This window comes from Magallana gigas, chromosome 6 (assembly GCF_963853765.1).
Source record: "Magallana gigas chromosome 6, xbMagGiga1.1, whole genome shotgun sequence".
Taxonomy (NCBI): Eukaryota; Metazoa; Mollusca; class Bivalvia; order Ostreida; family Ostreidae; genus Magallana; species Magallana gigas.
Window position 1 is genome coordinate 46,017,135 of NC_088858.1, and position 24,319 is coordinate 46,041,453.

Genomic DNA, 24,319 nt, shown 5'->3' on the forward strand with positions numbered 1-24,319 from the left:
TCGCTTATTTCATGTCCAAATACTATATATGAAATACATATAAATTTTCTAAAAGTAACTAAATATCAATACTGAGACGGGTATTAAATGAAACTATATTTTTCTGGTTACTTAAAACAACTTATTTGTTAACTTATTGGTATCAAATACTAGTATGCCCAACTCTTGCTAGCATCTGGATAATCGATACCATGCTATGTATCTAAAGCTACCACCGTATGACAAAAAACTTGAAACTGTCTTAATGGTTTCTAACAGCATTTTCTTCAATACACGCAACCAGCTCCAAGACTTACCTTATTTTAACTACACTGTTCAAAGACTTTAACTTACACAAACATATTGGTTTTGTATAAAGATGACTGTACCTTGATAGCAAAACACATCTTGATTTTAAATTTTTTTTATGAAATCCCCTCTTCTTATCATTCAGGTAGATGTCTGATGGTAGCTCATTCTGTGGTATGATTTACACGAGTCTTTAAACTCATTTTTTCATGAGTCTTTTTACTAAACTTCCTAAATTTGTTCCTGTGCCTAGGAATAGACAATACATAAAGAACATTCCATGAAGTGAAAAGGAAAAAAAATGCTCGTTGGAAAGACATTTTAACCCATACAAGTTAAATTTTTTAAAAAATATGGAGGTGTTGAAGTAGTGGTAAGACGTTGATGGATAGTGTCCGTGTCAGTAGTGCCAATCCAAAAGTGTGCTACATCCACTGATAAATGCTGTTGGCTGGTTATAAATAAAGATTAAATCATAGATTTTTGCATAAAACATACATCATTTATCATAGTTATTAGTTGAAATTGTTGTATTGTGTCTACAAAAATCAAAATAAATAATTTTTTTCTTTGCTTTTTGCCGAATTCATGCATGGTCAAAGTACAAGAATATCAGAAGATTTGAACTCGGATACTTTTCTGTGCGTTAGTTAGTGGGACGCGTACGAATGCAGAACATAATTAATTTTAAAAAAATATTATCCTGCAGGAAGACTAGAATGGACTGTAGTATTAACACAAAAAGAAGTTGGGGAATAAGATAGCAAAAATGCCTTTTTGGTTTAGTCGTAAAATACAGTTTCCAATCCCAGTCCAATCTATTTGATAATGTTATAATACAAGTTTGTAAGCACAATTTCTAACAATATTCAGTTAAAATACTTTCACAAACGATAAGAAACAAATATAGTGTTAATTTTGGTAGCATCGAACCCACAACATTCAAGGTTACGTAAGGAATGGTGCTTTAACCACTCAGCCATTTCATTCAAAACAACATCTGTTGTTTGAAAGCTTTAAGCGACTTTGGCCACGAATTTACGGATTCAATTGTTGGGAAATGATATTTTTAATGTAGAGTGGGTCATCTCTTCACGTGTTTTGTTGATTAGAATCTGTTTGTTTTCCCGTATTTAGACTATGACAAAAATATGGAGCATAGATCCATTTTATGAAAGATAAGGCATTGAAGTTCTAAAAATGACTTTATTTGGAGGATTTGATATGCATACACCAGTTAAAGCCAACATACTCCAAGTATTAAACATATTTAACATGTTTAAGGATTACAAATAGATGTAAATATGTTAAATATACAATGTTTTTGAATGATTTGTTAAAAAATTATCAAATCTGTTGACTTTTAAATTTTTCAGTATTGTATCCTTCTTTATAAGGCATTTATTATTATTATTATTATTATTATTATTATTATTATTATTATTATACCACCCGCAAACAAAGTTTGGGGGGGTATATAGGAATCACCTTGTCCGTCCGTCCGTCCGTCCGTCTGTCTGTCTGTCTGTCTGTCCGTCTGTCTGTGCAATCGTGTCCGGTCCATATCTTTCTTATGGAGAAACATTGGAAGTTCTTACCTCACACAAAGATTGCTTATGACCTAAGGGTGTGTCATGACCTTGACCCAAAGTCATTCGGGCAAGGTCAATCACTGGCAGAAAAAGTGCAAAATTCGTGTCCGGTCCATATCTTTCTTATGGGGAAACATTGGAAGTTCTTACTTCACACAAAGATTGCTTATGACCTAAGGGTGTGTCATGACCTTGACCCAAGGTCATTTGGGCAAGGTCAAGGTCACTGGCAGAAAAAATGCAAAATTCGTGTCCGATCCATATCTTTCTTATGGGGAAACATTGGAAGTTCTTTCTTCACACAAAGATTGCTTATGATTAAAGGGTGTGTCATGACCTTGACCAAAGGTCAATTGAGAAAGTTCAAGGTCATTGTTTCAAAAAAGCTAAATTCTGTCTGTGTCATGTCTTGTATTAATGGAAATATTAGAAGCTAAAAATTAACAGTTTTCAAAAATAAAGCAGTTGTTATTGATAGAAAATGGACAGTGAAATCGATTCATCCAATATTTTCTATAATAGCAAAAATACACGCGTAATGATTTTTTTCTTAGCGGGGGGTATCAATTGTGAGCTTGCTCACAGTACCTCTAGTTATTATTATTATTATAAGGTATTTTACATGCCCTATCCACCCATCTTCTTTGAAGGAGAATATTTAAAAAAATTAAAAGAGTAAAAAACAAAATAGAACAAATCTTAAATGGTGTCATATTTCTACATGTATTATAGATCATGTTAAAAAAATCCGTATTCGTTTTGTCAATATATTTGGGTTTCACTAAGGAAGGACTAAATGAAGAAATTTTGGATTTTGTACCTCATACCGATTTGTTGGTGGTAGGTGTATTTTTCTATATTGTCAAATAGTAATGGAAATAGGAATCAGAGTATAGAACTTTGAAGACGTAACACTGCTGTTAAAAATCATATTGGTCAAGAGGTACTACATTTGCAGATTTTAGAACATTGATTTCTTCATGGTCGACGCCATCTAAGTTATCTACCCTGCTGTCGAGGAAAATTATCGGTTAATAAAATCTACTTCCTTAATTTTAGCTTGTACAATGTATGTTTTTTATTGAATTCAAATTCGACGCCTTTTGAACATGCTATGTTTGAAAGGCATTACATAAATAATGACGTAATGATATAAACTTCCGTCAACCTCTAAATAATTTGTTGCAATTCTGGAAGCAGTAAATGCAGAATGCTAATGCAATGCGATGTTTGGGTTTGATCGTTTTATTGTTACAAAGGTGTTGGAGGTCTGACCACAAGATGCAGTGGATCGAAAAATACTTTTATTATTAAGGTTCAGGCGTAAAGTCAGAGAAAGAAAACTATGCAAGGTGTCAATTGGTTCTTCTTGCTTCTTATTTACTTGAAAGAGCATTACAGCATACTGTAAGAAATACGGAATTTTGAAGAGAAATATCTATTGTATTCATGAAGGCAATTCTTCATAGATCCATGAACGGTACAATGATGAAAATAAATTGCAAAATAATTGAATCGAGAACCCTTCCCCTGAAATACAATTAATAAGTATACGATTTGAATTTTTATTTTATCGTCTATTTGTTGTTTTCAGTCGCATTAAAGCAAAGAAAACATTTAGCTCCTTGATCCTTATGAATTAGAATTAGTTGGCATGTCACACAAATTGCTGACTCTGGAAGTTTTTGTAAACGAGTTTTAGCTTGACAGCGATTGAGGATTGGTCCGTATCTGGAAAAGAGACTGATAAATGGAACCCTGGGAAATAAAAGTAGAAAGAGAAACGAATCTTTATAAATGAATCTACATGTTTTGTCAGAGTAGAGAAACTATATCTATCAGAAGTAAGGGATGAAAGTTTTAATCAGCACTGCGGACGCGGCGCCTGGGCTTTTCAATTACGTAGAAAGCGTACTGTAATATTAAAGTGATAGGGTAATCAACAATGGCTAATGCATCGAGAAGAGCTCTGTTGCTGATTGCTTCAGATAAGAAAAGAGGTATTCTGGAAACTTTACTTTAGCAACATTAGCTTAGCCTTGCATTTATGCAATTCTTTATTTGGACTATAAGGGGATTATCATTGCAAACATGTGATACCCTAACAAAGAGCATTTGAATATTTTAACGTTTTGGTGCCATATTATGCCTATAGTGAAGCATGATAGACATCAGAAAGTTAATTACGATGAACCGTTTGCATGAAATTGTACAAAAGGCCATATAACTTGAAAAATCGGCATCTTTTCATTATATAATATGGGCAAATCATGGAATCGTTTCTATTTATAATATTTGTAACATTATGTTTTACTAATTGAGCTGAGATCATTAACCTGATTAGTTACTTCAAACCATGATTAATACAACCATTAAATACTTGTATCGAGAAAATGGAATAGGATTATTCACCAAGTAACTATTCTATTCAGTATCTATTGTATATCTGAAGATTTATTTAAGTGAAAGAATCAAAGTACTGAGAAGCCTTGACAATATTTTCTTTCCCTGCATCCTCATCAGTGTTTTGAAAATGTCAAAAATCTTCTGACTTGGACACAGTAATGTAAGATGTTCCAGGTTTTCGCATCACTACAAAATAAAACTTTGTAACTTTACACAGCATCGAGACTGTAAAAAAATAGATGTTATCAATATAATATTTCTATTGGCTTGTTGTAAAGGTAACAAAGCAACCTTGCTGATTATTGTGTGCTATCATGTACGTTGTTTTTGCTGTGAGAAATCGTGTAGTTGAGAATAATTGGCCATAAAAATGTAGTCCCGTATTCCTTTAACATGGTTTTTGTGATATTATTGCAGTGAATTCCGGTTAGATAAACAGTTCTTCTATTGGAATTGACCAGAGTTCCTGACTAAAGCGTTGTCTCAGTGTTAAAAGTTATGGCCTCTAGATGCTGTAATCATCGATTTTCTTGTTTGCAAATGATTTTATTAAACACAGCTATAACTTTCTAAGTACTTTAACCTGCAGACTTTAATCAAATGCATTTCTCCAAAACAAATTGTATTCCGATTCATCGTTAGAATTTCATGTAATCCAATCACTTTAAGTTTTACATGTACGTAACTGCTCCTAATCAAAGCCATGGCGATAGATAATGCGGGATGATAAAGTGTTAAGGTCAATGAATTCAAATCAGCTGTTTAATTGTTACTAAGTTTGTTCTAAGTTTGTATATTTAAGGATGATCGATGTTCAACTAATTTAATAAGATATCAATCAGACCTTTCTTGAAATTTTAGATATATTTTAGCAATAAGCTGTTATTTAGTAGAGAATAACAAATAGGTTGGCATAAAAATTTGATTATTTTTTTTTACATATTCATGTAGAGCTCTAAGAAGATTAAGAAAGTCCAAAATGACCACGACATGATCACGATTTTGGTCAAATTCAGTTTTACTGTTTTTATCATTTACAATGCTTTAGGAATGTATTTCTAATGATCATCAAATTTAAGAATCAGGCGTAGAGTTGTGAGCAAGATACAAGGCTCACAGTTCTCTCATGTAAACAAGGCTCGTGCCCTGTTTTGCTTACGTAGGTTCAATATACCTGTAAAAATCTTCTTATTCATTTTAAGCATGCATAAACAGTTCCTAACGTTTAACACATTCATTTTAGGTCTAAAAGTGGAATTTTCACTTCAACATTCAAAATGTAAACAAAAGCTTTAAATTTGTTTGCATACCAAAGAATTGTAAGCTCTGTAACTAGCTTATAACTCAGTGAATGACACTCAAGTGTTGGTTGTCTATTAACATGAATTACCGAATCATTGAAAACATTAAAATCGGACAAAATATTTTTGACCAAAATCGTGACCATGCCCCTTTAACCCCTGGAAGACACCTACCTATTCGAGTATTCGATGCTGTGATTTGTATAATAATGTGTATACTTTATCGACATTTTTGTCAAGTCTATAACTAATACATTTTATTCAATTTAATAACTGTGAGGCTGTCTGCAAAAGATGCGTATAATAAAATTGCATAATATTTAAATAAAATCCTCATAGCCCTGCAAATATAATTTTTGACGGCTTGTGAACAAAGAAGTTGGTAGTTGATTAATTCAGTTTATATTGATTATGTGCTGTCACCACTAAATGCGTGCATTCGTTTTGCATTTCGAAAATTAATACAAAAAAAGAAGAAATCTCAGAGGATGGACCCAACAGACCTTTTACAAAGGATTCATCATTTGTTCATGACAATTAAGTAGAGCTTCAAAGTAGTTAACGCATGTTTAGTAAAAACAAACAGCTTTGTTATACAGCATAAAGGAAGTAATGGAATATGAATTTCCGGAATTGGGGTATTTGTCTTTTTCCAATTTTGTAAGAAAAACAAAGTCTGTAATTTTGATGTTGATGTGATTTGTTAACGAATTTTTTCCTCTCTGATCACAGTCACGTATTTGCATTCATACTTTAATCTGAATGCAATTTGAATGGATCTTAAGAATTGGAAATTTATGTACTAGTAACCGAGTTTAGTCTAGTATTGCAGCTTATATTGAAGTGTGAACATGGTTAATTTGAGCTTTTCTGCAACAGATATCCATACAGAATGATAGGCACAGATGTATTCAATTAATTCTGCAAATAGTTCGCAATTTGCATACCCTAAAGTGTTGCTATATGTTGGTACCACAATATTGACAATTTCTATGCCATGGCCTTTTTATCTGATACAATATACATCATAACTTTTTAAAAATGTGATTAAATAGGTCCAAGTTTCACGTTTAATGATATCGATGTGGTACAGTGTAGAAAACTTTAAGCGAAAGTTCAGCGAAAAAAAATCTGGGCTTTGTATATCGCTCTTGTGACTCGATTTTCTAAAATCAAACTTTGATCATAGAACAAAAACCCCACTATTCTAGACAATTAACATAAAAAATATTAAAATTTGAAAATTCTTAGCTGTTATCGTGGGCACGCCACTGCTAGAATTATTTATAATGAAATTTTGATGAAAGCCCTATTACAAAGTTTATCGAAATAAACACATCGATCCCCAATTTTTGTATTTTCTATTCGTCTTTAAAGTTTTCTTTTAACACCCTCTACGTTAATGGTAATTAAATATTTAAAATAACGCGAAAATTGATGGATATTGCGTTTTGTATACGTATGCATATCACGAGCTCCATATAACTACAAGTAAAATATTAACTGTTGAAAGAAGGATTTTTTTTTATTCTTGACGGCAACTTACTTTACAGAACAGTTATTGGGGGTAAAGAATTTGTACATATAGTTTAAAAAGACCTTGAGGTGACTGAAAAAGAGCTCTGATTGAATATCCAGATAAATATTCAACAATGAAATTCCAATAATAAATCTTTCAAGTTTTTTTAATATTAAATAATAATATGGCTAAAAATCAATGACTACTTTAACTTTTAACTGTAGGTGGATCTAGTGAGTACTTTGATGACCACAAATCGAATTCATTGACAAACTCGAAAGCTGATTTTGCATACAGGTGACCAAATCACATTAATTGGATAAACTATCCCTGCCATTCTTTTAGAATTTTGTTCCAACTCTTATTGTTTTAACTTTAAATGTCTACACCGACATCCCAAACTATCGATTGTAGCGGGCACCGTCTGATTTCATTTATTGTGCAGAATATGTACGTATAACGGGAATGACTTCGGAGGCATATTGGCTGCGCTGTAAGATGGACCTTTTAGTCTGAGGTATGGGTTATTCCGTGACTTTCTGGGTGTGTTAGATAATGGACTTCCGAAGGCGTAAAGAGATCCGGGCACCTTCATCTATAATGAACGACAACAAGGAAATATCGCCATAATCATTTTTTTTAAACTCATCAACATACGAGGAGCATTAGAATTTTCAAAAACATGCTTTAAAATCAAAACAAATTTACCTTAAGTATTGTAAATGTCGTCTGCAAAATGAAAGAATGGAGAAAAGCCGTGAGATATTGGAAGTTACAAGGATAGCGTTTCATGTCAAAGTCCTGTATGGATGTTTGATTGTTCACTTTTCCGTGTCCGTGTTTATGGCAGTTACCTTGTTCAGAAGTCGGGATTGTGACCAGACTCCTAACGTCGTGAATTCCACTGACCAGAAAGGGTTCCATGCTTCACATAGGACCAAAAATACTTACAGTGAGAATACAGAAGAAAACCTTCATTGGGTCCACCGATTTCGGAGGTCGTATTATGTAAGTAACCAGTAATTTTCATAAACTTTCATGTTTAGGCATTATGTATGAAAAAATATTGTTTACGGCTACTCCCAAGTTGCCAGAAATCACGCTTTAATGAATTGAAAACTCGTGTATATACATTTTGTTATATTATCTTATATATATTTTATTCCATCATACTTCTTTTTCTTGTATTGATATTTCATCAGATAATTGACTTTCAGGCAAAATCTGAACTCCCATTAGCTTATTATGAAAGGTATTGTTGTAAATGTTGCATTCAAGGTATTCCATCAGTCAGGATTTTTCAGATTGCTTTTTAAATTTTTTGAGTGTTCAAGAGAAACTGATTAGATGCATTGTATGATGAGTTTGGATTTCTAAGGCAATGCAATGGTAGAAAGAGGACTAAATTATTACAAGAGACGTCCTATTTTCTCCTTTACAAATCTAAAGTCATTCTTAAGCTAGAAGCAGTGCATACGGTCCCTTCGGGATTATCGTTTTGTTCCCTTTAGCTAAGCTAGAATTTACTATGAGGGATTTTTTTACGACCTTTTAGATTCCGAATTGAATAACGGCAAAAAACCTTGGCTTAACAACATTAAAATGGTTTTATTTTTAATATACTCTAGTAAATTATTATCTACAGTTCATTTTCAATCAATGAAACTGTCAATTTCATCAAGTTCGCCTTTCACTGTTCTGATCATTACTAGTATTTAAAAGAAAATTTGTATATTTCCAGTATAAAAGCAAGTGTTGTAGTTATTGACATGCATTTAAAACTGGTTCTGGGAGCTCTTTTTGAACAAAATATTCTTTCTAAGTACACCGCCATTTTAATGCCCGTCGTAAATGCCCTATTAATAATGCCCTTATGAAATATAATGCTTTTGTTTTTCTGTGCCCTATCTTTTTTGTGTGGCTGTCCGTCTATTCTTCTCATCAGTATTGCACAACTTAGAAAACGGGCATACTAGTATTTACATATGTAGATTGGCACTCGATTGAACGATTACGCATCCATGTACTTATATTTAACAACACAACACTCTCCGTAAATATCATCGCAAATATGGCAAGTCTAAATATGCAGCATGAACATTTGCAGAAAACAGCCACGTTCGAGGTTATTTGTTTAACAAACACACCTTGCCCCCCACCCCCCTTGGCGATGTGTTATACGTCTATGATAAGTAACAATATGAGTTAATATCCACTCACTTCTTTGTTTATTAAAAACGTCTATACATGTTTTTATTACATGTATTAAACAGTTCATCTGATGTTGTTGAATTAGGATAGATTAAACTGAACTAAAGAAAATGAAGTTTCGCTGCGTTTTCACCCAACTATAAGAATAAACTTACGAGGTTAATATATATTTGCCTATATTAACAGTACTGTTCATAATTTAGAGAAGAATTTCCAAATTTGCTTGGAAAAAGCGATGACCTAAGTGGACTTTTGATTGTCTGGATCATCGTGGTACATATTTTTGCAACTTGACCGAGAGTTGCAGAAATGTTCACCTAAATAGACCGCAATTAGACTAATCGAATACCATCGTACATCGGACCAATGAAAATGCAACAAAATCAATAATTAATGAGGTTGATTAGCTTTCGTTCGTCGAGTACCGTGTAAATTCAAGAATTATTTAATCAAACCTAATCTTTAACTAATCTTCTAGCTCGTGGGAGCGCATTTTCTGGAACAAGAATCCAAGTCGGCTCCAGTAAAATCAAGATGCCTTGTGTAAGGACAAAACAGTTAAGGATATATATACGTGCGTAGTTTGTCTGCAATCACTGAAATCATACAACAATCTTATAATTCTGTATTAATGTTATAAACATCCGTTGCTGATCCAAAAATCGTACTTTGCGTTAAAAATTGAGCTTTATTAACAACACAGATATGTGATACACACACAAACACGTATTATATATATATATATATATATATATATATATATATATATATATATATATATATATATATATATATATATATATATATATATATATATATATATATTGTGTGTGTGTGATATGTGATATAGACGAGATGGCATTTAAAATGTAACATATGGGGATAGATAATTTAAAATTTACAAATTAAAATGTTTTCCGTACACCGTATAAGCTATTCATTAGAAAGTGATGCCTAATCAAATTCCATTTTTTTGGAATGGTTTTATTGGGGGAGGAACTCGCAAGACCTACGTTATAACAATCTCTTTATTAGAATAGTTTTAATTGTCTTAAAAAGAATTGCATAAAATTCCAATGTGCTTGCAGCCAAAAACTTAATAACAATTGAAATCCCCCATGTGTGGCCTTTAACTCCAAAAAGAGATAGAACTTCAGGAAACCATAGCAGTACGAGATGGTGGCATTTTATTTCATGTTATAGAGGATAAAGACAAGGAAAAGAGTATTTTGACAGGGAGAATATTTATGGTTAATCACATGAGTAAACATTAGACCACTGGTAGTTTCTTTATATCCGATCTCCGGATATTAGGGCTAATTTTTCGTGATAGATGGACGCTAAAACCCTCGTACTCGCAAGCTAATGGACTCCAGTCTGTTTTCACACATCGAATAACATTCAATTCAACGTAACGGTGATATTTATACAGTCCAGAATGTCGCATAAAAACATTGAGTTGCTCAGCAAGAAAGCCATCCCAAAAAGTTTAATAAAAAAAACTGGCAAAGACCAATTACAATTGCCCACCATCAGAAGTGTGGACATTCACAGTTCTTTGCGTGTAACATCGAATTAATTTCGTCGGATCAAATGAGTTTCTGGCTATGTTCTTACAAACTTATATCGATTATCAACGTGTCAGCAGACCTCAACCTGAAAAGAAATAATTTTTCAGTCTTGAGCGAGAGGCAACGTTTCGCCAAAATTATTTGAGCTGAAAAATTCCCTAGTGTGCTTTGTTTAATCTACAAGAATGCCTCGTCAATACAGAATATCGGTAATTACTTACAGCATGGGAAAATGGCTGGACGCATATATGCTCATGCCTGAAGATCTTGTAAGCAGATTCGTCACAGAAGGGTTACCGCATTTGTCGGTGATTTCCCGTCATGAAAAAAGATTCCCAACAATATAATACATAAAAGGCATATGTTCTAGATGAGCAACTGTAAGATATAACGCATAGATATGTGAGTTTTGAAACAACGATAATAATTTTATTTCACTTTATTCATGATCAGCTATTTTACTTCTCTATCTAAAACTATAGCAGATAAACAAAGTTATCTTAAACTCATTGTGATTTTATGTGGCCATGAAATAAAAGGCTCGGTAAAGCAATATCAACCAAACATAATTTACACTTTTGCAGATAAAGCTTTTAAGAAAAAAGGTTTGAAATGTAAAAAGACAATACAATGTTGAACTACTGCTTGTTTTAAGCTCGGATCGGCGTGAAAGCGGAAGTGAACATTGTATGCCAACAGGTGCGCGCAGTGTCAGACTATTTGCTGAAGCAATCAAACCCTGCTCCGCGTCAATAATTCATATCAACGGGCTTTGTGCCAAACCATTTCTGTACTGTAGGGAAAAATGAACACTTTATGTTCGTCCCATCCTTATACCATTTCATTAAATAAATCCACCGACTTTTATACATTAATTTCATACAGTATTTAACGAGTGATTGACCGCTACGAACGCTAGATTTCAGAATCGTCTGTATAAAGCCTTAAATATATATTATTAATGTACTTTATTGTTTCTTGTCTGGTTGCGAATTGAATTTAATGCAAATATTGCAATTTCTTGTTCGTTTACAGAACTTATGCATTTAAAATAGTCATCTGTAACCTTCAAGATCAGAACTGAAACAAAATCCTACAAAATGTGGCCTTGATTCAAGTAAAAAATACTTTTAATAGATTTCTTAAAGGGTTTTGTGTTCGAAATCCCCCGATACAAGACCTGTAGACCATATATATGTGTCGATTTTTCTGGTCATGGAATCTCGTTACGTTTAACACTGCTTGATATATTGCTGATATACGTCCCTTCGAGAATTTTCAGCCCATTCATTACCAGTGTTGAAATCGAATGCACCAAACTCCAAGTCCATCTGTGACTTCGTTGTGAGTAAGATTAATGACAGTTTGTTATGTTTATAGCTTCTACAGGACGAAAATTGTGAAACATTTCTCCGGGTTTGTCGCAGTTCACTAGGGAGTAAGTACATGTACATCTATTTTGAAAAGCCTTCATCATTGTCCTCACACACACTTTAAACTTTGATAAAGCTTTGTGGTGCGATTTATTTTAAATAATGCTTTCTTGTTTTTCAGACTCTTTCTTAATAAAAGGTAACAAAGGTGATCGAGGGTACAATGGATTTTCTGGAGCCCCGGGCAATCCAGGGCAAACTGGACCCAAAGGTGCGTAATACAGCGGCAGAAAGATTAATTATTAAGAGGGAATGTACATTGTCGTATTTTTCAAATTTAATTAATTTATTTTCGCCCCTCTCGCTAAAGGCAAACCTAGGGATAGAATAGCAAAAAAAGATATTTTTACTCAATACTTTTTTGGACCCCTTGAGTGGCAGACATCAAACTTAGAATACTAGAACCTTCTAAAGTGTACTGTCTCCCGTAAAAGATAATTTTGTTCTATACTTGCACCATGTTAACCTCCTAAATCAAACTTGGAATACTTGTACCCCCCCCCCCCCCTTTTTGTAGTAGAGGATCATTGTTTATTTCTTCAGTCACTGGGTATAATGGACACGACTCACTCAGTGGTATTTGTAAAACACAACTCATAATTCTGACAACTCTTTAAAAAATAATTATTCGTTTGTTTCTATGGTTACTTACAAAGAACTCTTAAAAATAAACATGTATATGTAATAAAAGACTTAAAAATATTAATAGATATTTACTATGTTGAATCAATAAATCAATCTTTATATTGATAATAAAACAAAGCCCTATCGAAATAAGCGTATTAATGGATACCATTTTGATTTGACAATGACTACCAGTATATAAAAAATCTCTGCAAATAAGTATTTGGGAAGTACATAGATATAACTTTGTCTGCCCGTCCGTCCATCACATTCCGTAATGTTGTTCGGAACGAGGGTTGTAAGCTCTCTTTCAGTACCTGAAGTTAGGCTTTGTTTTGTCTTTAATGCATAAAATTCTTTAACGTGAATCGAGTTTTATAACTTGTACCTACCTTAGAAAAAAATTATATAAAATGAGTTAAACTTTTCATTTATAGGAGATATGGGAATCCCGGGGCTTGAGGGTCCTATGGGTCCTAAGGGAGAAGAAGGTCTACCTGGGCTGCGAGGTCTACCTGGAGAGAGAGGACCCCAAGGGGGAGAAGGTACAGTAATACGGCTTATAACTGTAAATAGTTCAAAGTCTTTCTGTAAAACTAAGCAATGAAATACATTTGGGATTTAAGAATTCGGCCTTGCATGTCTGACGCGCATTATTTGAGAATAACCATGTTTGATACCGTGAGTTTACAACATTAAGGACGTCCCGGACTTCCAGGATTAACAGGTGCCAAAGGAGATAAAGGAAAACAGGGCATTCTGGGATTTCCCGGAAAAATCGGGGAGCCAGGTCTGTAAACTTAACACGTTGCGACTTTTTGTTATACTGTAATTTAGAAAAAGTAATCATTTACTAGTATGCTCTACACTTTCGTTATGCGTAACTTAGATAATTATGTAATATCGTTTTCTATTAAAACTTGAGAATATGCATATTAAGAAGGCTGGGTGATAAACAAATTATCCGTCAGATCTACATGTACCAGAAGACATGGTTCTTCTATTTAGAAGAAAAACTCAAAATATTTTAGATTAAAAACTTTTAATATTTTCCCATTCCTTCACAGAGCTTCGCTTCTAGGAAGATTAATATTTAGTTTTAAAATAACCGAACCCGTCCAGACCTCTTCAAATATTTTTTTTATGTCAAACACGTTTCGTTGGATAAAAAATTGTTTGGAAAAACTATTTCTTTTCGGTAACTTAATGTATATGTATATTTATTTCAATCCCCTCTCAGGGCCCCGGGGTGACAAGGGATCTACCGGTGAGAGAGGCCTCATTGGTCCCAAGGGATTCGATGGACCCTCTGGCCCACCTGGTTAGTACCCATGGATAAACAACCTCAGATTAAAAGTAAAACTTCAGCATCGTGATTTAAAAGAAAATAAGATTTAATTTAAAATTCTAAAACTGTTCAAAGATAACGCAAACAAACAAATTTTCGTACTGTTTTTTAACCTTGTATCAGATGTTGCAATCGCAAATTATTTGTGTCTAAAAATACGTTGTGTTGCAGTCATAACTATTTTGGATTTCAGGTCCAGCCGGACCAAAAGGATATAAAGGTGACAAAGGACCAACTGGCATCAATGGTTACCCCGGAGACAAAGGTAAGGAACTATGAAACGTGAATAAATTAAATAATATTCTTTTTACGGTTGGAATGTAGTCAAACTTCACATTTTTCTTCGGTGCACTTTATTATAAACCTTTTCAAAAGGGCATGTGAACAACTATTTTTGATTAATTTTGTTTTACCATGTTCAAGAGTTCTTTCCTTTTAAGAACTGTATCCATGTTTTGTCGATTTCAATTCAGGTCAGGACCGCGTATAAACAGAGGTTTCTTATTTTATTTGTAGGAGAGGTTGGTGAGAAAGGCGAGAGAGGTAATCATGCATCCATTAATGAAATTTGGCCTGTCTCAGAGTAAATTAGAATCGATATTCACATCAGCATCGGAAGGCTTTCCGGCTCATCAACGCGTCAAATAAAGCTCTTAATTCAAACAAAATTTAATAAAAGGCATTGAGGAATATATATTTCGAGCGGGCAAATTCGTTTTATATACAATCTAGCTGCTCGAGACGAGAAAATACTAAAAATATACATTTTTTTGCGTATTTTCTCTTTGTAAGTCGTAGAGCTATACACTCTATCACGTAACAATTTGTATCTGGTCATAAATCATGCATAAAGCATCGACATCCGGGTAATTTGTGCCAAAAATTGTCTCCAAAAAATCGAATTGATACAAAATGTATGCGAAACCTAAGAACGCCTAATAAGTTCATTTTGTTTTCGTACCTGTAAATTAAACCAAAAAAATCGCTACCTTGTGTCAATGAAGTTTGTAGAGAGTTAAAAAGAGTTGAACACAAAACAGGGTTCCATGCTTTTAAAAAAATAAACGTGTGTGTTTTCGCATGTAGGGTTTGAGATTATGTATACAATGTACTTGAATTTTGAATTCCGCAAAATTTTCCGAACGCAGATATAATCCGATACCCACTCATTGGTCTCTTTTATATTAAATGTAATCTTATGTTACATTTTCATATAATGATCAACCTCTATATTGTTATGTTTAGGTTACCCAGGATACCCCGGACCAATGGGGTTACAGGGACCCAAGGGTCAAAAGGGAGAATGTCAAGGTAAAGGCAATTCTCAACATAGCACCAAGCGATTCTTACAGAATTACACTTTTCCTTCCATTTTTTTCCCGAAAAAAATAATTGCATGTACACAGTGTATTTCAATTAATTTCATTAATTTACAACAATTTTTTATGCAACAAGAAAATTAAAAACAAAAACCACACATATTTATATCAAACAGTTCTCTTGGAAAATCCAATCTCAACAATGCACATTTATCCAAAAATGGCTTTTAGCACTGTGATAATTCATACTTTAAAAACCAATATCTCGGCAAATATACCGGTACCATCTACAATGTAGGCTCTGGTACATGTACAGATTTTATTAAGCTTAGATTTTGCATAATAGTATCTGTAAGTTAGTTTGTTTGACTATCAGTAACAAATCATTTATTTCTTTGAAAGTTTCAACAATTAAAATGGAAAACTTAAGAATGGGAAAAGACGCCACGAACCGTCCAGGTAAATATTAATCTCTGGTTTTTAGAAAATAAATTAACCAATCAGTTTGTTGAAACTAGGAAGAACATCGATAATATAATTGATAATATCATCTGACTGCAAATGCATTCTAAATCTATATATTTACACTACTGAAGAAGATGTCAATGCACTGAAATGCACGATTGTTAACATCTATTGATTTTAATAAATAAACACACATTGGGCAATCAAACTATTGTAAATGATATAAACAAAGATAAAGACAACTATTGCAGGAAATGAAAATACACACAGACCATTTTCAACTTCTAAAATACATTTTTAAACAGTCTTTTGTTTTACAGCTCGCACTCCTCCTCAAAGGAATACATATGGTAAATATATTTATGACAAGATCTTATAAGAATTTTAATTAAAAACAAAACTAGTTTTGATCTATGTATGGCCTTCTTTCGTATGCATAGTGATAACTATTTCCTAACTATAAAATTACTAAAATTAAAACTTAGTCAAGTTTACAAGCACCAAATTCTATTTTTAATAAAAACTTTCGGGAAGACAGTATATCACGCATTTAACTACATTGCTGGACTTAAAATTGATGCCCTGACTATAGCACGGTGGCATTTCACATTTGTGAATTACCTCATCAGTGGCATCAGATTTAAGAGCTAGGCGGGCTGTCGGGATCGTAATGAAATAATAATTTTCTGTGTTTATTGATTCCGCACGGTACTGAGTTTGGACTTACAGTTATCACTTCAGAAACCCGGGAGGGGCTGTCACCTGAAGCTGACCCTAGGTTTATGGACAGCCTTTCAATGATTCACAAGGTTTCTGTCAGATTTTATTTCTGATGGGATCATCATATAGAAGGAGATTTTATTTCAGACCAATTGCACGACACTGCATAGACATTCTTAAGGAATTTCAATTTTTTTAATAGACTATGGTACATTTTACAGTAATATGAGAAAGGTACTAAATTCATTTGATGCAAAATTGATGGAAACTAATAATAGCTTAAACTCGATGTTCGGTGTACATTTAACACTGTAGAATATCTTACTGTTTTTTGGAGTGTTTTTTTACATTTGCAGAATATAATTTTATATATAATTTAATATAATATTATAATTATGTGGTGACAGTATATAAATATTGACATCTACTGGCACTTAAATATATGCAAGTATAAATAACAGCAAATATAAGTGCTGTTTATTAATAATTACATTTATGGTACTGATTGATATAAATGGGGAAATATATAAATCTCAAATTCATCATTGTATTCAACACATTTAACTTTCAAATTGAAAAGTTTAATAATTTTACATGTGGTGTTCCCTAATATCAAGTTTGTTTGAAAATCTAACTAACTGCCTTTTTAACATTATATTCAAATTCAAATTCATTGATGCCTTTGCATTCGTTCAGTTAGAGTAATACGTCGTGTCCAACTGAATACATCCTGTTAAAATACAAAATTGTATTTCATAATTGAAAATGAATGTGAACGTGTCAGAAGTCAAAAGTTTACTTGCTTTTACATCAGTGTTCCAAACTGGTCAAAAACTCTTCTTTTGGATAATATATCGAAAGGTATAAAGATATGACTGTTTTCTTTTAATTATAAAACATGTAGCGCGTTCTTTTTGTTATTTTTTTACGACCATTGCAAACCAATTTGTTTGCATTATCCCGTCCAAAGAAAGACATAGCATTGTATTTTCTAATTGAACACCTGCCTTTCTTAAACTTTGTTAACGATGCACTTAGCAATTTCCATTTTTTTAAATTCATATGGTACATCAAACTAAATTCCACATCAAAGCAATTATTTTCCATGTGTAATTAATTGAACTTGACCATGATTTTTAATGTAAAGGTCATTTAAAAAGATATCTTTCTTCAGTTTATACTATTTAAATAGCAGCTCAAAATCAGCATAATGTTTTTGGATCATATCTCCAAGCTATTTTCATCATTCAATCTCAATTTATATAACTTTCTAAGAATGAATTATATATTTTGATTTTAGAGTTTTAAGCAGAAGAAGTACATGTACATTTTAAAAGTGAATCCATCGCCTGTAAAAATCCTATATTCTATCTATATTTCGTATAAAACCAGATGTAGTGAAAAATAAAATTTACATTCGAAAAGAAAACATACCAAACATGAAATTGTGAGACCGTATTAATTGTACTCTACAACTCATTGCAATTCCACCCCCATAGTCATTTTATAGAAATCGCCAACATTTGTTTGTTTCAGCAGGGATTCCGAATCAAGATGGCGGCGTGCGAAACGGGGCAGAGTCAATACTAAACACTATCTACGTGATGCTCTATTCATTTATTTTCTTCTATGCATTCTGTTGACATTTATTCTGGTAAGTGTCTCTCATTAATTCACTGAAAGCATAATAGAATATTCACGTAAAGGGTCACATAAAGAGAGACCACATGTACTTTTGCAATTGAAAGCTATTTATATGCTTATTTTGTCATACTTAATTTCACATTGTTTATTTGTATTTATTTATTATGGTTAGCTGAAATTTTATTGGAAGGAATGTACCTCAAAATCACCAGTGGCCAACAACAAGACTTGATGATCATCTGTATCCTTATCCCACAATCATTATGTTGTTTAGTGTTTGTGTGGAATAGAGCTCATTCTTTCAATGATATCTCTTCGGAATACTGTTTTGGATGGTTGATAAGGAGTTGAGTGATTATGTAAATGAATTAAAATCGTGATGTTTTCACACTTCTATATGCAAATATTGAAGTTCCTTTGGTGCATGCGTGTCTGTCTTTACACTTTGGGTGAGTGGCTTTCTCGAGCGACATCCCGACTACGCGATGTCTTCATTGATTACATTATGTGTTTTCTTAAGATAACAAAGAGTGCTTTCAATTCATCCGATTCACAGAAAAGTCACGTGATCTACGAAGTGATTGTGATGTTGGTCTCAGAGAAGTACAAAGATCATTATGTTACCTTTGGGAAATCTATGTAAAATGCTTCGAAGAGATGCTCGTTTTGATTCGGTATTACATTTATATTGCATACTTTTTATATCGTTTAGTTCGGGAGGCAGCTATAAACATGTCTTCTAAAATTTGAACCATTTGTGAATCATTTACTATATATATGTTCATTTAACAGTTTGTATTATACTCGTTTTGTTTTGCTTTAATTGTAATTATTGTGGAAGTTTCTTAGCAATAATAAAACGTATTTGAAATTTACACTCTTGCTGTAATATATTATAAATGCTCCCAATACATGATTTATGTATACATAGAAACTTACTATTGTTTTTCATCAATAGTATTGAGCTTGTAAGAAACAAATACAATGGTATCAGATACATGTAACAATAATGACACATTTATGTCAAAGGCAAACGTTTGATACGTACATTGTATGAGCCTATAATATTTTGTTCTCCTGTAAGTAAAGTATCAGACATTCAAATTGGACGGGTAGATAAATGGGCAGACAGACAAACAAATTGTCACAATGTCTCAACAATTTCCCACTCAAAACTGATGTATTTGTCTATGTGTATGACAGTATCAATACATTTTTTAAACGTATGTTACGTGTAAAGATTTAAAATTAATACGCACTTTTTATAAAATAGCAGGATCAGATATTCGAACCCAGATTAAGAACACTGTAAATCCATGCACTTGTAGTTTGAAAATGGTTCGGCAAAATTACGTCTACAGAGAAACGCGTACGGACATGGTGACGCCAATAAATAACCCTTTTCTTAGCTTCAGCAAAAAGTTGTTAGGTGTTGGCTCTTGTTAGTTAAAAAACTTGCCTACATAACAGCAGCGGAGTCAGCAGTAGAAACTGCTGACCAGTATTACCGATAACTTGTATTGACCTTCATATCAATGAACTGCCTTGAGAATTGTTGACCATTGACCTGATTTTACCACCTACAGGCTCCCTTCTGAAATATTTCATATTTTTAAAGTATCTAATTATTTTCCCAAAGTACTTGTATATGCTACGTCGATTGTTGTCACGTGATCATACTATTTCCGGGCGTCATTAGGCGGTAGGTCGAGTTTTCATTAAATGTTGGGTGTTTCTGCAGAGTTATAATTATGGACAGTCATATTTAATTTGAATAAGAAAATAGACAAAAACTAATGAATTATTAGTACGATAAAATGGTATTTATTCCATTAATAGACAGTATCAGAGTTTTTGTAATTTTGTATCTAGAACAGAGGCAGTCGATCATAAAGGAATTGAATTAGACGCTAAATAAAGTTATGAGGCTGCGATGTATTATTAAATACATTACATTTGTAAAACTTTAACTCCAATATGTATCCCCCTAAATTTACGATATATTACTCTGTGTTGTCTTTCGTTTTTCAAATTTTCTATATATATATATATATATATATATATATATATATATATATATATATATATATATATATATATATATATATATATATAAAATTTTACACGCAAATTTTATATGTGATTAAAGCATCTACATGTACATCTATTTACATTCTGTAATTACTTTGTACATATGCCTTTGAGAGAAGTTTTCATATGATTCAATTTTTTTAAAGATTACACTATACACACCTTTAACATAATTTTACTATTTTTATGAATCCTATCGGCTTGTATTAGCATACATAACAAATATTTCTCAAAAGTAAGTTGGCTTATAATTAACTTAATCAGTAGTGGCTAAAACTAAGAAAATGAAATAAAATGTAGTTTAAGTAAATTATTAAGATTTATAAAAATCGTTTAATTTTTATCAAAATGCAGAGCCATTTCGGAGATATTTTTGTACATCTACATTCGTAAACAATTTAGTTTTTTCTACCTTCGAGCTCGGTGTAACTAAATTGTTTTTGTAATGTAATTAGCACAAATGAATCAAACTGCTCACATCATAAAACTCGGGTTTCTGTAATCATCTACTCCATTTTGATATTCCGAATTCGGAAAGTTAAAAGTTGTGCAAAGTGTAAAATGCATGAAAAATTCCATTAGTGACCTACAAAGATGAAAATCGGGATTTTATTCGTCTGTCCCAAGACATTCAAATTAATCTACGATGATGGAAAATATAGAAAGGGGTGATGGGATATGTGGAAGAAAAAGCCATTCTACGTTTACCAAATGAATATTTCTCTTTCATAGCAAGTCTGAACATTGAATAAACGGATTGTTGACGCCAATATTATGCCGTCTTTGCATGTTCTTGGGTTTTATCTGGGGTCCCATTTGTTTTTAAACATTAGTTATGTTAACATATTTGAGAAAAACTTTTGTTTGCTAATGGTAACAGATATTTGAAAAAAAAATTGTAATTAGCATGAGTTAAACAACATTTTTCAAAACAGCGCTATCGAACCAACAGTGGACCTTCAAAGCATGAACTATTGATTTAAGTTTTATATATACTTGATACTACAAATCTTAATGAATACTATAATCCTAGAAAGGTCCTAACTTTTATAAACGCCGTACAAGCCTGCCACCTGCTCCAAACTCTAATAAATTACATGTATATATGTCCAATTTCCCTTTCTAATTGGCCGAAAGGCAAACAAGTAACCTATGAAATTAACACATGTGCATATGGTTGCAGGAGAATTTGGGCTTGACATCATCAGTAATCCATTGGGAAATTAAGCCTACCTATCCTGAAATATGGGTATACATGACATATCTATTCTGATTAAATTAATTCTGTCTTGATGTTGCCTAACATGGACATGGTTATATATTTTTAATTACTATTTTTTGTAAGGTTGGAGAAAGGACTTCATTTCCTTATTTGATATATCTTATATAACTGGATGAATGATAAATCCTGATTAATCTTTTTTCTGTTTTGTGATTGTTTCACGTTTGGTACCCCTCCCCTTCCCAATGCCCTTTTGGTCATAGTTCACCTCGAGAATTTGTTTCGATCTTATGAATAATTCATGTCCTTAGCCGATTTTCCCCTTCACACTTTCGTAAAGGAGACTTCTCCAATCGAGTTAATTCTATGCTCGATTCACATGCATTTATTCACAAATGCATATTATTCATAACAAAACTCTCGTTTTTTATATCTCTATATAGACTATCACTAAAGAGTTTGGTTGTCGCATTGTTTAACTGTAAGGAGTAAAAATTAAAAAAAAAATATGGAAACTTGAAGTGTTTTTATACCAATTGACACATTTTTATGACAGTACGTTTCAAGATCTAGATTCAAATATCCCCAGTTCTCCTCCGTATCAAGTTGTGTGAGGTTATAATTCAGCACGTGTTGACCTTTGTCCGACTTTTCCGGACAACTTGAAAAGCAATTCGTTTATAATCATACTTCGTCATCTTTGTCGGTTACAAAGGTTAAATGTGGGTGTAAAAAGCGGGAGTTTCTAATCAATACAATAGAATGTGCAGTTGTTAGATTGATGATGACATTGAATTCACTAGAAAATCGAGCAATACCCCTTATTGAGTTTTTCTCTCGCAGGAAGCAGGCTATGTCAAGGTCACGAGTTTAAAACCCGGACGATTTAAATTCTACCAAGTGGTCTTAATTACATTGCAATCAATGGATGCCATAGAATACTAAATGGTTTCAGAAACAATCTTTCAGGCACATTTAGCAAATTGATAAATTACATTAGCCATATTGATCTGTCCGAACAGACCGTTAAGTGATCAAAGAGGGAATAAATGCATATTAATTATGAGAAATATGTTCCTCAATACCAAAAAAAAACAAAAAAACAAAAAACCCAGACACAAAGACAGCAAGAATACTAGTATCTCGGGACGTAGAAATCATACAATTTATTTGGGTAAAATGCTTTTATAGAATTAATTGTGATTGTCGTCACTGATTTTGTAATTAAACTTTGCGTGAATATTAAAAATGCATGCATGGCTTAGTTTCGGGACATATGGTTAGATGTAATAGAGAATTGAGTTCAAGTTATAAACGCTGATTTAATATAACTTTCCTGAGAAAATCGAAAGAAGAGTTCAATATCAAGAGTTTTTAATATATATATGCAGAAAAAAATCATTCAAAAAAGGTCTCTTGTGATTTATGTTCTAACAGTACAGATTAAGGCATATAAAAAGTCGTTTCCTAAAATACGAATAAATTTTTATTATTGAATCCTTTGTACACAAGAATTGATACTTTGATTATATAGATTTTCTAAACGAGTCAAAGTTTTTCAAAACCAATAGGACCACACATCTAGAATCTGTATCGAGTTCTACATACATGTACCACAGTGAAACACAATGTTGATATACGTTATATACGTTTTAATTCAATTGTACGAAAGCCCATTGAGCTCATTTTCTTAGGTAAAAAAATATTTTTTTCGCGACTAAACGCGAAACTTTCGCAATATAACGCGTTAGTTTCGCAAATAAACGCGAAACTTTCGCGAATAAACGCGAAACTTTCGCGAATAAACGCGAAACTTTCGCGATATTACGCGTAACTTTCGCGATATAACGCGAAACTTTCGCGAATAAACGCGTAACTTTCGCGAATAAACGCGAACATTTCGCGATATAACGCGTAACTTTCGCGATATAACGCGTAACTTTCGCGATATAACGCGTTAGTTGCGCGAACACATTTTAAGTTTTATATAATAAAATACATTATTATTCATTATTATTATAATATCCGTGTTACGTTAATTTATGAAGACACAATTATCTTTTTTGCATTTAGATATTAATAAATCTGATAAAACTTTATCATAACATTTTTATATGTTATATGTCCAAAGTAGATAATAAGTTTGAGCATCATTTTACGATTTCCTACGTCTGAATTTATGTTAATTTGTATAAGGTTAAATCTAATTCATTTACATCTTTATAAAATATTATTTTGTTTTATTTAAATTAATATATTTGTTTTCAGTAATTATTCTTCATAGGGTTTCTTCTATGAAATAACAATATTTGTATTTAAGTTTCGCGTTTATTCGCGAAACTAACGCGTTATATCGCGAAACTAACGCGTTTATTCGCGAAACTAACGCGTTATATCGCGAAAGTTTCGCGTTTATTCGCGAAAGTTTCGCGTTTATTTGCGAAAGTTTCGCGTTTATTCGCGAAACTAACGCGTTATATCGCGAAAGTTTCGCGTTTATTCGCGAAAGTTACGCGTTTAATCGCGAAACTTACGCGTTATCTTGCGAAGTTTCGCGTTTATTCG

The 24,319-nt window shown here is 32.6% G+C and overlaps 1 protein-coding gene across 6 annotated transcripts; it reads left to right on the forward strand.

The window, feature by feature from the left end:
• Positions 1-7,707: 7,707 nt before the first annotated feature.
• On the forward strand, positions 7,708-19,168 carry LOC105346965 (collagen alpha-1(XXV) chain). 6 transcript variants are annotated; one of them, XM_011455788.4, is made up of 13 exons: positions 7,708-8,114; positions 12,269-12,326; positions 12,443-12,532; positions 13,383-13,490; positions 13,646-13,735; positions 14,186-14,266; positions 14,487-14,558; positions 14,810-14,836; positions 15,539-15,604; positions 16,015-16,071; positions 16,398-16,427; positions 18,337-18,451; positions 18,614-19,168. In XM_011455788.4, the coding sequence occupies exons 1-12, from the start codon at positions 7,851-7,853 to the stop codon at positions 18,438-18,440; spliced, it is 1,047 nt and encodes a 348-aa protein (XP_011454090.2). In that variant the 5' UTR covers positions 7,708-7,850; the 3' UTR covers positions 18,441-18,451; positions 18,614-19,168. The 6 variants fall into 6 exon arrangements, with proteins under 6 accessions (XP_011454090.2, XP_011454088.2, XP_065944188.1 ...); XM_011455786.4 differs by having other exon boundaries at positions 18,334-18,451; positions 18,614-18,984; XM_066088116.1 differs by having other exon boundaries at positions 16,383-16,427; positions 18,334-18,451; positions 18,632-18,770.
• The last annotated feature ends 5,151 nt before the right edge of the window (positions 19,169-24,319 follow it).

Coding starts and splice junctions, on each gene's coding strand:
- LOC105346965 (XM_066088116.1), top strand. CDS start 7,851: ATGGAGAAAAGCCGTGAGATATTGGAAGTTACAAGGATAGCGTTTCAT. Junction 12,533..13,382: donor AGGGCAAACTGGACCCAAAG/GTGCGTAATACA, acceptor TTTCATTTATAG/GAGATATGGGAATCCCGGGG. Junction 13,736..14,185: donor CGGAAAAATCGGGGAGCCAG/GTCTGTAAACTT, acceptor ATCCCCTCTCAG/GGCCCCGGGGTGACAAGGGA.